Source organism: Oncorhynchus tshawytscha, linkage group LG29 (assembly GCF_018296145.1).
Source record: "Oncorhynchus tshawytscha isolate Ot180627B linkage group LG29, Otsh_v2.0, whole genome shotgun sequence".
Taxonomy (NCBI): Eukaryota; Metazoa; Chordata; class Actinopteri; order Salmoniformes; family Salmonidae; genus Oncorhynchus; species Oncorhynchus tshawytscha.
The window spans coordinates 23,157,932-23,173,008 of NC_056457.1; the positions used below are offsets into that span (position 1 = coordinate 23,157,932).

Below are 15,077 nucleotides of genomic sequence, written 5' to 3' on the forward strand. Positions count from 1 at the left end.
TAAACTCTAAATAAACGTCCCTTTTCAGGACCCTGGCTTTAAAAGGTAATTTGTCAAATTCAAAATAACTTCACAGATCTTCATTGTAAAGGGTTTAAACACTGTTTCCCATGCTTGTTCAATGAACCATAAACAATTAATGAACATGCACCTGTGGAACGGTCGTTAAGACACTAACAGCTTAGGCAATTAAGGTCACAGTTATAAAAACTTAGGACACTAAAGAGGACTTTCTACTGACTCTGAAAAAACACCAAAAGAAAGATGCCCAGGGGCCCTGCTCATCTGCATGAACGTGCCTTAGGCATGCTGCAAGGAGCCATGAGGACTGCAGATGTGGCCAGGGTAATAAATTGCAATGTCCATACTGTGAGACGCCTAAGAGGGAGACAGGACGGACAGCTGATCGTCCTCGCAGTGGCAGACCACGTGTAACAACACTTGCACATGATCGGTACATCACAACTGCGGGACAGGTACAGGATAGCAACAACTGCCCTAGTTACACCAGGAACGCACAATCCCTCCATCAGTGCTTAGACTGTCCGCAATAGGCTGAGAGAGGCTGGACTGAGGGCTTGTATGCCTGTTGTAAGGCAGGTCCTCACCAGACATCACTGGCAACAATGTCGCCTATGGGCACAAACCCACCGTCGCTAGACTAGACAGGACTGGCAAAAAGTGCTCTTCACTGACGAGTCACGGTTTTGTCTCACCAGGGGTGATAGTCGGATTCGCGTTTATCTTTATCTGAAGGAATGAGTGTTACACAGAGGCCTGTACTCTGGAGCGGGATAGATTTGGAGGTGGAGGGTCCATCATGGTCTGGGGTGGTGTGTCACAGAATCATCGGACTGAGCTTGTTGTCATTGCAGGCAATCTCAATGCTGTGCGTTACAGGGAAGACATCCTCCTCCCTCATGTGGTACCCTTCCTGCAGACTCATCCTGACATGACCCTCCAGCATGACAATTCCACCAGCCATACAGCCCCCCTCCCCCTTTGTTCTGGGACACAATATTCAATGTCTGTGGATCTTGTTCATACAAATATTTACACATGTTAAGTTTGCTGAAAATAAAAGCAGTTGACAGTGTGAGGACGTTTCTTTTTTTGCTGAGTTTAGTAGTAAACACTGAAAACATTCAAACTCTACAAAAATATAAAAACGCAACAATTTAAAAGATTTTACAAAGTTAGTTCATCTAAAGAAATCAGTCAATTGAAAAAAAATAATTAGGCACTAATCTATGGATTTTACATGACTGGGAATACAGATGTGCATCTGTTGGTCCCAGATAAAATAAAATAAAAATATAATTTTTTAAGTTAGGGGCGTGGATAAGAAAACCAGTCAGTATCTGGTGAGACCACCATTTGCCTCATGCAGAGCAACGCATCTCCTTCGCATAGAGTTGATCAGGCTGTTGATTGTAGTCTGTGGAATGTTGTCCCACTCCTCTTCAATGGCTGTGCAAAGTTGTTGGATATCAAATCCATTTTATTTGTCACGTGCCGCATACAACCGGTGTAGTAGCACTTACAAGCCCTTAACCAACAATGCAGTTCAAGAAATAAAGTTAAGAAAATATTTACTAAATAAACTAAAGTAAAAAATAAAATAAAAAGTAACAAAATAACAATAACAAATAATGGCACAAACTAGAACACGCCGTCTTACAAGTTGAGCCAAAGCATCCAAAACATTTTCAATGGGTGACATGTCTGGTGAGTATGCAGGCCATGGAATAAATGGTACATTTTCAGCTTCCAGGAGTTGAGTACAGATCCTTGCGACATTATCATGCTGAAACATGAGGTGATGGCGAAGGATGAATGGCACAATGGGCCTCAGGATCTCGTCACGGTTTCTCTGTGCATTCATATTGCCATTTATAAAATCCAATTGTGTTCGTTGTCCGTAGCTTATGCCTACCCATACCATAACCCCGCTGCCACCACATGGCAATCTGTTCACAACGTTGACATCAGCAAACCGCCTGCCCACACGACACATTACACATAATCTGCGGTTGTGAGGCCAGTTGGAAGTACTGGCAAATTCTCTTAAATAACGTGAGAGGTGGTTTATGGTAGAGAAATTAAATTCTCTGTGGACATTCCTGCTCTAGTGGACATTCCTGCAGGCAGCATGCAAATTGCACGCTCCCTCAAAAATTGAGACCTCTGTGGCATTGTGTTGTGTGACAAAACTGCACATTTTAGAGTTGCCTTTTATTGTCCCCAGCCCAAGGTGCACCTGTGTAATGATCATGCCGTTTAATCAGCTGCTTGATATGCCACAACTATCAAGTGGATGGATTATCTCAGCAAAGGAGAAATGTACACTAACAGTGATGTAAACAAATGTGTGCACACATTTTGAGAGAAATAGGCTTTTTGTGCATATGGAACATTTCTGGGATCTTTTATTTCAGCTCATGAAAACATGGGACCAACATGTTGAATTCATATATTTGTTTCAGTGTAGTAAAGGCTAAACTAAAGTAAACACTTTCCTTGAGGTTAAACTGATATGCAGAATTATTTTGGGTAATGTTAAAATACCAGGTAGACTACATTCATGGGAGGAGGATTTCAGTTGTCAAGATACATTTGTACGAAGGCAGTTGTTAAGCAAAAAGATTGCTAATGCAGTTTCGATTGCATACAGCCCTAAGCTACTCCACATATAAAACAGATTACTTACGCACTGCAAATGAGTTAGGATGTCACACTTACTTCAAAGTCGAGAAGGATATTTTCTGGCTTCAAGTCCCTGTGAAAAAACAAACATGAACATTATCCAATGTTGTTGATATTGGATAATAGAACTGTGCTTAATGGATTACAAGAGCTATTATCTTCCTACTTCTGGGCAACAGAGGATATCAAAACAAATCATCAAGAGAGGTTTCTTTAATCCTAGCGATTTGCATCCAGTTGATATCAATTTACATGAGTCACTGAACCAGCATTACACTAAACCGGGGGTGGCAGGTAGCATAGTGGTTAGAGCATTGGGCCAGTAACCAAAAGGTTGCTGGATCGAATCCCCGAGCTGACAAGGTGAAAATATGTCATTCTGCCCCTGAACAAGGCAGTTAACCCACTGTTCCCCAGTAGGCCATCATTGAAAATAAGAATTTGTTCTGGACTTGCCTAGTTAAAGGTTACACAAACTGAAACGACAGGCAAAGGGGATGGCTTGAGGGACTATGGGGACAGACCCATGTTGAGGGAAAATTGCCTTCACATGTTTTTATTTTGCAAGTCAATTCAGAAGAAATTCTTATTTACAATGACGGCCTACCAAGGAGGCAAAAGGCCTACCAAGAGGCAAAAGGCCTACCAAGAGGCAAAAGGCCTCCTGTAGGGACGAGGATGAAACATTTAAATGTGGGACAACAACACACATCACGACGAGAGACACCACCACACTACACTACACACCAGACTTAAGACAACATGGTAGCAGCACAAACATGTGTTACGTTCCCCAGCTCAAACAGTATGGGAACTAACAGTCACTCACCAACAACCAAAACATGTTGGGCTTTCCCACTAACAAGATGGCAACCAGCACAGGTGTAACACATACTGAGGTGACACCAATCAGTGCACCCTACGTACTCAAGTCCGACCTCAAAAAACATAAATGGAAAAACTAAAACCTGCACATGGTATTAACATTGTTAGGCACAGACAACAGCACGAAGGGCAAAAAAGGTAGAGAACAATACGTCAGTTAATGAACGACTATACACGTGCTGCAACCATGACAGCAGTGACATTGGACTTAATAAACATTACTACAGCCGACCTCTTGAAAAAGGAACACTTCAAATATCAAAGTTCCAGGAATTTCACAAAAGACGCTATTTGAAGTTGGACTTTTCCCACTCATTAAAAAGGGGATGTGTTGCATTCATTGCTCATTCAGGATATTTAATGTGGAAACTGTTTCACGACATAGGAAACCTTAGAATGTGTCTAACATTCAAATCAAATATTATTGCTTGTGTTCCTAGCTGCAACAGTGCAGTAATATCTAACAATTACTCACATCTAAAATAACAGAATTAAGAAATATTAGGACGAGCAATGTCGGAGTGGCATTGACTAAAATACAGTAGAATAGAATACAGTATATACATGTGAAATGAGTAAAACAGTAGTGGCTAGTGTTCTATTCTTAAAGTGACCAGTGATTCCAAGTCCATGTACATACATAGGGCAGCAGAATCTAAGGTGCAGGTTTGAGTAACCAGTAACCGGGTGGTAGCTGGCTCAGGATGGCATTCACTCTCTACTACAGACCTTTAGCCAACTGGTGTACCAGAGCCAAGACAACCAGCCAGCCTGTCCACATGGGTGACTCACTTATCCAATACAGCCTTTGCCACTAACTGGATTTGAACCTGGGACTACTGCACACCTCAAGACCGGGTTTGCCTGTTGAGCCAAAGCCCATGCTCAGGCAAGGTTACTCATCACACACTCATACACTGAGTATACCAAACATTAGGAACACCGTCCTAATATTGAGTTTGCCCTAATATTGAGTTTGCCCTCAGAAGAGCCTCAATTCTTCAGGGCATGGACTCTACATGGTGTTTTGATTGTGTTCCACAGGGTTGCTGGCCCATGTCGACTCCAATGCTTCCCTCAGTTGTGTCACGTTGGCTGGATGTCCTTTGGGTGGTGGACCATTCTTAATATACACGGGAAACTGTTGAACTTGAAAAACCCAGCAGCGTTGCAGTTCTTGACACAAACCTTTGTGCATGGCACCTACTACGATACCCCATTCAAAGCACTTAAATCCTTTGTCATGCCCATTCACACTCAATGGCACACATACACAATCCATGTCTCAAGGTTTAAAGATCCTTCTTTAACCTGTCTCCTCCCCTTCATCTACACGGATTGAAGTAGATTTAACAAGTGACATCAATAAGGGATCATAGCCTTCACCTGGATTCACTTGGTCAGTCGATATAAATGGAAAGAGCAGGTGTTCTTAATGTTTTGTATACATACACGCAATCCATGTACCTGTAAACTATGTTGAGAGAATGCAGATAGCCCAGTGCGCTTGCCATTTCTGCGATGTAGAACTTGGCTCTGGGTTCCGGAAAGGTCCGTTCTTTTTGAAGATGGAAGAAAAGCTGGAATGATAGAATACAGCCACAGTGCCAGTGAGACATTACAGAGGAATAAAGGAAACTGCCAAAATAAAGGAAACGCCAACATAAAATGTCTTAATAGGGCGTTGGGCCGCCAGAACAGCTTCAATGTGCCTTGGCATAGGTTCGCAAGTGTCTGGAACTCTATTGGAGGGATATGACACCATTCTTACATGAGAAATTCCATAATTTGGAGTTTTGCTCATGGCGGTGGAAAACGCTGGTTCAGTTGGGTTAAGATCTGGTGACTGACACACACACACACCCTTTAAACACCCTATGCTCCTTTGAGACCTCTTTCAAAGTCACCGAGTTGTCCTCTTCTAGCCATGGTAGCCAAAATAATGCACAACTGGGCATTTTTATACATGACCCTAAGCACGATAGGATGTGTTAATTAATTAATTAACTCAGGAACCACACCTGTGTGGAAGCGCCTGCTTTCAAAAGACGTTGTATCCCTCATTTACTCAAGTGTTTCCTTTATTTTGGAAGTACATCATAATAAATTAATGGACAGAGTATGGAGTGATATTTAGCCCAGGTTGCTAACAACAATTGTAGCAGAGTCATGACACAGAGCCGTGGGTCAAACTTCCTGCCCTGTCTGCAAATTCCACATCACAATTACAATTGACTCAAGCAGCAAGTTTGGGGGATTAACTAAGTGCTAGCATCAACATGACATGAACTATGAGATTAGCCTCTGTACTCTGGAAAACTGGAAAGGCAACAAAGATTCAGTGGTTTCGGAGGAGATATAGCCTAGTCCCCCCAGCTAAAGGACATACTGATGACAACGATAATGAAAGGAGTTAGCTAAAGCACATACTGATGACAACGATAATGAAAGGAGTTAGCTAAAGCACATAGCCTACAAATCTGGGATCAGAGAAATCCATAGACCTCAGTAGCTTTTTTGTAGATATCTATAATATTTTAATACTGTCAAAATATTTATACAGACTGGCCATTACACCAAGGTTAGAGAAACATTACAAACCTTCAATCATCCTGTCAATTACTCTTAGTTTTGGCTCTTTCTGACAGTCCCAGAATGGCATACAAATGCGAATAAATATTTTTATGGAGTTACATTGGCCAACGTTGCACTAATGGCCAGGATGTGCTTATTCAAATGTGGAAATTCAGCTCCCACCACCTATACTGCACAGTTCCTTTTATTGAAAAGGAAGCTTTGAAATGTATGGGTTTGTTTAACACTTAAATGGTAGATTGGGTCGCAGCTGATTCCTTTTGAAGTGTATAAACTAAACAGGCTATAAACTCTATGTAAATGTTTACAGTTTACTGTCAGGATAGGGGTAAGCAGCATATCCTGGATCAGTGGTTTAATATTGGGATAGGGGTAAGCAGCATATCCTGGATCAGTGGTTTAATATTGGGATAGGGGTAAGCAGCATATCCTGGATCAGTGGTTTAATATTGGGATAGGGGTAAGCAGCATATCCTGGATCAGTGGTTTAATATTGGGATAGGGGTAAGCAGCATATCCTGGATCAGTGGTTTAATATTGGATAGGGGTAAGCAGCATATCCTGGATCAGTGGTTTAATATTGGGATAGGGGTAAGCAGCATATCCTGGATCAGTGGTTTAATATTGGGATAGGGGTAAGCAGCATATCCTGGATCAGTGGTTTAATATTGGGATAGGGGTAAGCAGCATATCCTGGATCAGTGGTTTAATATTGGGATAGGGGTAAGCAGCATATCCTGGATCAGTGGTTTAATATTGGGATAGGGGTAAGCAGCATATCCTGGATCAGTGGTTTAATATTGGGATAGGGGTAAGCAGCATATCCTGGATCAGTGGTTTAATATTGGGATAGGGGTAAGCAGCATATCCTGGATCAGTGGTTTAATATTGGGATAGGGGTAAGCAGCATATCCTGGATCAGTGGTTTAATATTGGGATAGGGGTAAGCAGCATATCCTGGATCAGTGGTTTAATATTGGGATAGGGGTAAGCAGCATATCCTGGATCAGTGGTTTAATATTGGGATAGGGGTAAGCAGCATATCCTGGATCAGTGGTTTAATATTGGGATAGGGGTAAGCAGCATATCCTGGATCAGTGGTTTAATATTGGGATAGGGGTAAGCAGCATATCCTGGATCAGTGGTTTAATATTGGGATAGGGGTAATCCTGGATCAGCATATCCTGGATCAGTGGTTTAATATTGGGATAGGGGTAAGCAGCATATCCTGGATCAGTGGTTTAATATTGGGATAGGGGTAAGCAGCATATCCTGGATCAGTGGTTTAATATTGGGATAGGGGTAAGCAGCATATCCTGGATCAGTGGTTTAATATTGGGATAGGGGTAAGCAGCATATCCTGGATCAGTGGTTTAATATTGGGATAGGGGTAAGCAGCATATCCTGGACCAGTGGTTTAATATTGGGATAGGGGTAAGCAGCATATCCTGGACCAGTGGTTTAATATTGGGATAGGGGTAAGCAGCATATCCTGGACCAGTGGTTTAATATTGGGATAGGGGTAAGCAGCATATCCTGGACCAGTGGTTTAATATTGGGATAGGGGTAAGCAGCATATCCTGGACCAGTGGTTTAATATTGGGATAGGGGTAAGCAGCATATCCTGGACCAGTGGTTTAATATTGGGATAGGGGTAAGCAGCATATCCTGGATCAGTGGTTTAATATTGGGATAGGGGTAAGCAGCATATCCTGGATCAGTGGTTTAATATTGGGATAGGGGTAAGCAGCATATCCTGGATCAGTGGTTTAATATTGGGATAGGGGTAAGCAGCATATCCTGGACCAGTGGTTTAATATTGGGATAGGGGTAAGCAGCATATCCTGGACCAGTGGTATAATATTGGGATAGGGGTAAGCAGCATATCCTGGACCAGTGGTATAATATTGGGATAGGGGTAAGCAGCATATCCTGGATCAGTGGTATAATATTGGGATAGGGGTAAGCAGCATATCCTGGATCAGTGGTATAATATTGGGATAGGGGTAAGTAGCATATCATGGATCAGTGGTTTAATATTGGGATAGGGGTAAGCAGCATATCCTGGATCAGTGGTATAATATTGGGATAGGGGTAAGTAGCATATCATGGATCAGTGGTTTAATATTGGGATAGGGGTAAGTAGCATATCCTGGACCAGTGGTTTAATATTGGGATAGGGGTAAGTAGCATATCATGGATCAGTGGTTTAATATTGGGATAGGGGTAAGTAGCATATCCTGGACCAGTGGTTTAATATTGGGATTGGGGTAAGTAGCATATCATGGATCAGTGGTTTAATATTGGGATAGGGGTAAGTAGCATATCCTGGATCAGCATTAAGTGGTTAAATCTACCTTGAGTTATGTTCTTTGTACCACTGGACATAAGAAATGTCTTCAGCCAAAGTTGAAAAACACTTCTTTATGATTAAAAACCAGGCTGTTTTGTTAGCACCAAGAGTTGTAACCGGTTCAGGGAACAGAACCGAAAACTGGAAAATAACAGAATTATTAGAGGAACAGAACCCGAACAGAATGATCTATACTGTTGCATTATTTTAAAAGCATGGGAACCGGTTAATAACATTCTTTTACATTCCGGACATTTTTTTCCAGTCTCACAAAAAAATTACAACAAAGCTCATATGCACTCTGTCCCTCAGAAACGTATTCCAGTGTCTGCCTGCCAGCTGGAAATCTTTGCCAGTGGGTGTGCGTAGGCTACCTGACCCTCCCCTCTGAAGCATAGGTTACTATAGCCTACTGACAACTTGACATAGGTTACTATAGCCTACTGACGACGTTACATACAGTGGGCTCCAAAATTACTGGCAACCTTGACTGGCAAAGCACAAACAATACTTTAAAAAATATAAACAATATAAACTACTGGTCAAAAGTTTTAGAACACCTACTCATTCAAGGGTTTTTCTTTATTTTAACTATTTTCTACATTGTAGAATAATAGTGAATACATCAAAACTATGAAATAACGTAGTAACCAAAATATATGTTATATTTGAGATTCTTCATATATCCACCCTTTGCCGTCATGTCAGCTTTGCACTCTCTCAACCAGCTTCATGAGGTAGTCATCTGGAATGCATTTCAATTAACAGTGAATTTGTGGAATTTCTTTCCTCCTCAATGCGTTTTAACCAATCAGTTGTGTTGTGACAAGGTAGGGGGTATACAGAAGATAGCCCTATTTGGTAAAAGACCAAGTCCATATTATGGCAAGAACAGCTCATATAAGCAAAGAGAAACAACAATCAATCATTACTTTAAAACAAGAAGGTCAGTCAATACGGAACAGTTCAAGAACTTTGAAAGTTTCTTCAAGTGCAGTTGCAAAAACCATCAAGCGCTATGAAAAAACTGGCTCTCATGAGGACCGCCACAGGAAAGGAAGACCCAGAGTTACCTCTGCTGCAGAGGATAAGTTCATTAGAGTTACCAGCCTCAGAAATTGCAGGCCAAATTAAATGCTTCACAGAGTTCAAGTAACAGACACATCTCAACGTCAACTGTTCAGAGGAGACTGCGTGAATCAGGCCTTCATGGTCAAATTGCTGCAAATAAATCACTACTGAGGGACACCAATAATAAGAAGAGACTTGCTTGGGCCAAGAAACACGAGCGGTGAAAATGTGTTCTTTGGTCTGGAGTCCAAATGGAAGATTTTTGGTTCCAACCGTCGTGTCTGTGAGATGCGGTGTGGGTAAAACGGGTGTTCTCTGTGTGTGTATTTTCTACCGTAAAGCACGGAGGAGGTGTTATGGTGTTGGGGTGCTTTGATGGTGACACCGTCTGTGATTTATTTAGAATTCAAGGCACACTTAACCAGCATGGCTACCACAGCATTCTGCAGCGATACGCCATCCCATCTGGTTTGGTTTTGGTGGGAATATCATTTGTTTTTCAACAGGACAATGACCCAACACACCTCCAGGCTGGAAAATGACTATTTTACCAAGGAGAGTGATGGTGCTGCAGCAGATGACCTGTCCTCCACAATCCCCCGATCTCAACCAAATGAGATGGTTTGGGATGAGTTGGACCGCATAGTGAAGGAAAAGCAGCTAACAAGTGCTCAGCATACAGTGCCTTGCGAAAGTATTCGGCCCCCTTGAACTTTGCGACCTTTTGCCACATTTCAGGCTTCAAACATAAAGATATAAAACTGTATTTTTTTTGTGAAGAATCAACAACAAGTGGGACACAATCATGAAGTGGAACGACATTTATTGGATATTTCAAACTTTTTTAACAAATCAAAAACTGAAAAATTGGGTGTGCAAAATTATTCAGCCCCCTTAAGTTAATACTTTGTAGCGCCACCTTTTGCTGCGATTACAGCTGTAAGTCGCTTGGGTTATGTCTCTATCAGTTTTGCACATCGAGAGACTGAAGTTTTTTCCCATTCCTCCTTGCAAAACAGCTCGAGCTTACTTTCGCAAGGCACTGTATATGGGAACTCCTTCAAGACTATTGGAAAAGCATTCCAGTGGAAGCTGGTTGAGAGAATGCCAAAAGTATGCAAAGCTGTCATCAAGGCAAAGGGTGGCTATTTGAAGAATCTCAAATATAAAATATATTTTGATTTGTTTAACACGTTTTTGGTTACTACATGATTCCATGTTGTTTCATAGTTTTGCTGTCTTCACTATTGTTCTACGATGTAGAAAATAGTAAAAAATTAAGAAAAACCATTGAATGAGAAGGTGTTCTAAAAATGTTGACAGGGAGTGTAATTATAGAGAGAAACTCAAAATGCCAACATGTGAGAAATACTGTACTTAAAATTTCAATGGAACTAACCAAAATCATACAATTATTTAATACAAAATACATTTAACCAAAATCAAGGTTTCATAAGTATTGGCACTCCTCATTTAGTACTTAGTGCAACCACCTCTGGCAAGGATAACAGCACGGAGTCTTATCCTGTAATGTTTGACAAGGTTAAGGAACACATTTGGAGGGATTATGGACCATTCCTCTATGCAGATCCTTTCAAGATCCTTCACATTCTTGGGTTTGCGCTTATCAAACTGCCCTCTTCAACTCAGCCCACAGGTTTTCGATTGGATTGAGGTCCAGCAACAGATGGTCACAGAACCATTTCTGTGTGGATCTTGAGGTATGTTTTGGGTCATTGTCTTGTTGGAAAGTCCACCTATGGCCAAGTCCCAGCTTTCTGGCAGAGGCAACCAGATTGTCAGCCAAAATTGCCTGATACTTGGTGGAATTCATTATGCCATCAATATCGACTGGTGCCCCTGGACCTCTGGAATTAAAACAGCCCCAAAACATCACTAACCCACCACCATATTTCACCGTGGGTATGAGGTGTATACATCTGTTTCGACGCCAAACATGCCATTGCTGTATCTGACTAAAACGTTCAGTTTTGGTCTTCTGACCAGAGCACCTTCTTTCAGTCATAATTTAAATGACGTTTGGCAAACTCCAAGCGCTTGCGTCTGTGTCTTGGGGTTAGAAAGGGCTTTCTTCTGGCAACCCTTCCAAAGAGCCTGTGGAGGTGGCATCTGATGCTGCTTTTTGAAACCTGGTGACCCCAAGACGGTGACCCCAGACGCCACCAAGGCCTGCAATTCTCTCACAGTGATTCTTGGGGATTGTGTTGCTTCTCTCGCCATCCTCCTCCCTATCCTGGGGGGCAAAATGTATTTGTGTCCTCTACCCGTGAGGTTTTCAACTGTTCCATATCTTTGGATTTTTTAAATAATTGCCCTTACAGTGCTCAGTGGTATATTTAATCATTTGTGGATCTTCTTGTAGCCATTACCAGATTTATGAAGGTCTACAACCATCTGTCTCTTTTGAACTGCCAGTTCTTTTGTTTTCTTCATGGTGTTGGATGACAAAGGGATATTGCATGCGTGTTACCTCATTTTTATACCCTAGTGAAACAGGAAGTGATGTAATGGCTCAATATAGTTCCTTAAGAAATTTTAACCTTTATTTTACTAGGCAAGTCAGTTAAAGAACAAATTCTTATTTTCAATGACGGCCTAGTGGGTTAACTGCCTGGCAGAACGACAGATTTTGTACCTTGTCAGCTTGGGGGTTTGAACTTGCAACCTTCCGGTTAACGCTCTAACCACTAGGCTACCTGCCGCATAAGTGGAATTTAATTCCTGGTTTAATTTTGGTAGAGGTTATTTACAATAATCTTTAAGGGTGCCATTCATTGTGAAACCTTGATTTGGAGGACATTGGTTTTTTATTAACTCAATAAATTATTTTGGTGGGTTCCATTGAAACATTAATAAAGTACAGTATTTCTCACGTTGGTATTTTGAGTTTCTCTCTATAATTATATTGTTTATATTTTTTTAAGTATTGTTTGTGCATTGCCAGTCAGGGGTGCCAGTAATTTTGGAGCCCAATGTAGGTTACTGACGATGTTATATAGGTTACTGTAGCCTACTGACAATGTTATATAGGTTACTGTAGCCTACTGACAATGTTATATAGGTTACTGTAGCCTACTGACAATGTTATATAGGTTACTGTAGCCTACTGACAATGTTATTATATAGGTTACTGTAGCCTACTGACAATGTAGCCTACTGACAATATAGGTTACTGTAGCCTACTGACAATGTTATATAGGTTACTGTAGCCTACTGACAATGTTATATAGGTTACTGTAGCCTACTGACAATGTTATATAGGTTACTGTAGCCTACTGACAATGTTATATAGGTTACTGTAGCCTACTGACAATGTTATATAGGTTACTGTAGCCTACTGACAATGTTATATAGGTTACTGTAGCCTACTGACAATGTTATATAGGTTACTGTAGCCTACTGACAATGTTATATAGGTTACTGTAGCCTACTGACAATGTTACAAGGATGATTCAGAAATTAGGGAGAGATGTTTAAAATAATAGATTAACTTTTTTAATGCTAGTTAAGGCTACAATAGTTGAAAAAGAAAAGGAGAGCCTCACACTCCTTTTATAACCGACATTGACAGACAAGCCGCCTTCATCAGGGTATAATGAGAAACACTGCGGGTCACTAGATTATATACTTTGAAAGGACACAGACAGGTGTCTGTAATCATGGCCAGGTGTGGCTTGGATGATTTACAGATATAAATAGAACTTGTAAAAAGCATGAATGAATAACATACGATCATAGATACAATGTGGCTACATAAGCCTACAAACACTTACAATGGATAGCAAAAACACAATAATCACAAGAATGGCTTCAGATCAGTTTCTACGTTGAGACCGACGGGAACAAGTGTCTTTAAATTAAAGATCCAGGCAGCCTCTTGTTTTAACAATAAATTGTCAAGGTCACCCCCTCTCCAAGGGAGGGTGACGTGTTTGATGGTGATACAGAGAAGGGACGAAATAGAGTGGTTCGCTTCCAAAAAGTGGGCTGCAACTGGGTACATCACATTTTTGCAACTAATGGTGCTACGATGCTCAGAGAATCTTACTTTTAATTTGCGCTTTGTATTACACACATTTTTTACCACAAGGACAAAGGATATATAACTGCCTTAGTGGAGCACGTGATAACACCTTTGATTGGGATCGGTTAGACGTGTTTAAGTTCTAGTGCTGCTCTGCACACACAAGTTTGTTAGCTAGCTAACAAGCTTGTGTGTGCAGAACAGCACTAGAACTAGCTCTGGTCCATGGCTAAACCAACTCGGAAGTTCAAAGTTCATCCATAGAAGCCACTCCTCCGTTGGTATAATTATGTGGGCCTAATTAAGATAATGTATGCCATAACAAGATGCCCATCAAGGCAAGCTTCCTCCAACCTCTCTGCACACCTGAAAAATTCAAAAAATACAATTTCAAAGGTTTAAAAAGGAACGATATAAAGCGCTACTTTCTTTTGGTACGAAACTGTTCAGAACTTTATTTTCCTGGTCAGAACGGAACGAAACGATTGGACAATGAGTTTCCCTACTTGAGCTCAGTGACAACACTGTGGTTCTCCATTATTCATAGGAGTGAAACTACTCACTTCTCCCCCGTTGACGAAATCTAAGACGAAGTACAACTTGTCTGTCGTCTGGAAGGAATAATGCAAGCCGACCAGGAATGGGTGTTTTACATTCTTCAGTAGCACGTTGCGCTCCGCCATGATGTGTTTTTGCTGGTGGAAACAGGAGAAATGGTATTGGTGGGGTGAACATAGAAATAACGTACCCAACATTGAGAAACAGAGTAATAACACTTCAGAATAAATTACCTCTCTCCTGTTGAGAATGACCCTTTTCTGCAGGACCTTGATTGCGTAATACTTCCCGTCCAGTTTCCGTTTTGCAAGGAGAACCTTCACATGGGAGAGAATATAAAAGTATGGTGTTAAATTGTAGTTATAACCCCTCAGTTACCACATCAGGGACAATACACTTCCAACAATGAGGCAGTGAAATTACAGAACTGTAAGTCTATCACTTCCCAAATGGAAAGGCCATCTACTGATAGACAAAGAAGTAAAACAGCATTCCTTACCACACTGGTAAGAGCAAACAAAAAATGTCATTGTTTGTGTTGCTGTGGAGTTTCTCTTCACATTGAACTACTTTAAGACAAAAGCAGTGCTAATTGTGGCACTTTTGTTGATTTTGTCTAGTTTTATTAATTTAGACTAAAATATAATTAAGGTCTTAGTCACTGTCATTTGAATAATGATTTAATCTAGTTATTGTCAAAATGACACAGTTGGCCATTTTAGTCAACTAAATGCCTTACATTTGAGTCACATTACATTTGTATTGCCTCAAACTATAGTAAACATAAATCACTGGCTTCCATGTCCACAAACATAAATAGTCTTGTCCAACCAACATATTTTTCTGCATAACATCGTATTCTTT

The 15,077-nt window shown here is 41.0% G+C and overlaps 1 protein-coding gene across 2 annotated transcripts in view; it reads right to left on the reverse strand.

Moving 5' to 3' along the window:
- The window catches only part of sgk3 (serum/glucocorticoid regulated kinase family member 3), a 35,842-nt gene that overhangs the window by 3,286 nt on the left and 17,479 nt on the right, over positions 1-15,077 (reverse strand). For both annotated transcript variants that reach the window (XM_024401359.2, XM_024401358.2), the window contains exons 9-12: positions 14,447-14,530; positions 14,219-14,350; positions 5,059-5,171; positions 2,743-2,779 (exon numbers count right to left, since the gene is read on the reverse strand). In XM_024401359.2, the coding sequence (XP_024257127.1) occupies positions 2,743-2,779; positions 5,059-5,171; positions 14,219-14,350; positions 14,447-14,530 (366 nt within the window). The remainder of the gene's footprint in view (positions 1-2,742; positions 2,780-5,058; positions 5,172-14,218; positions 14,351-14,446; positions 14,531-15,077) is intronic.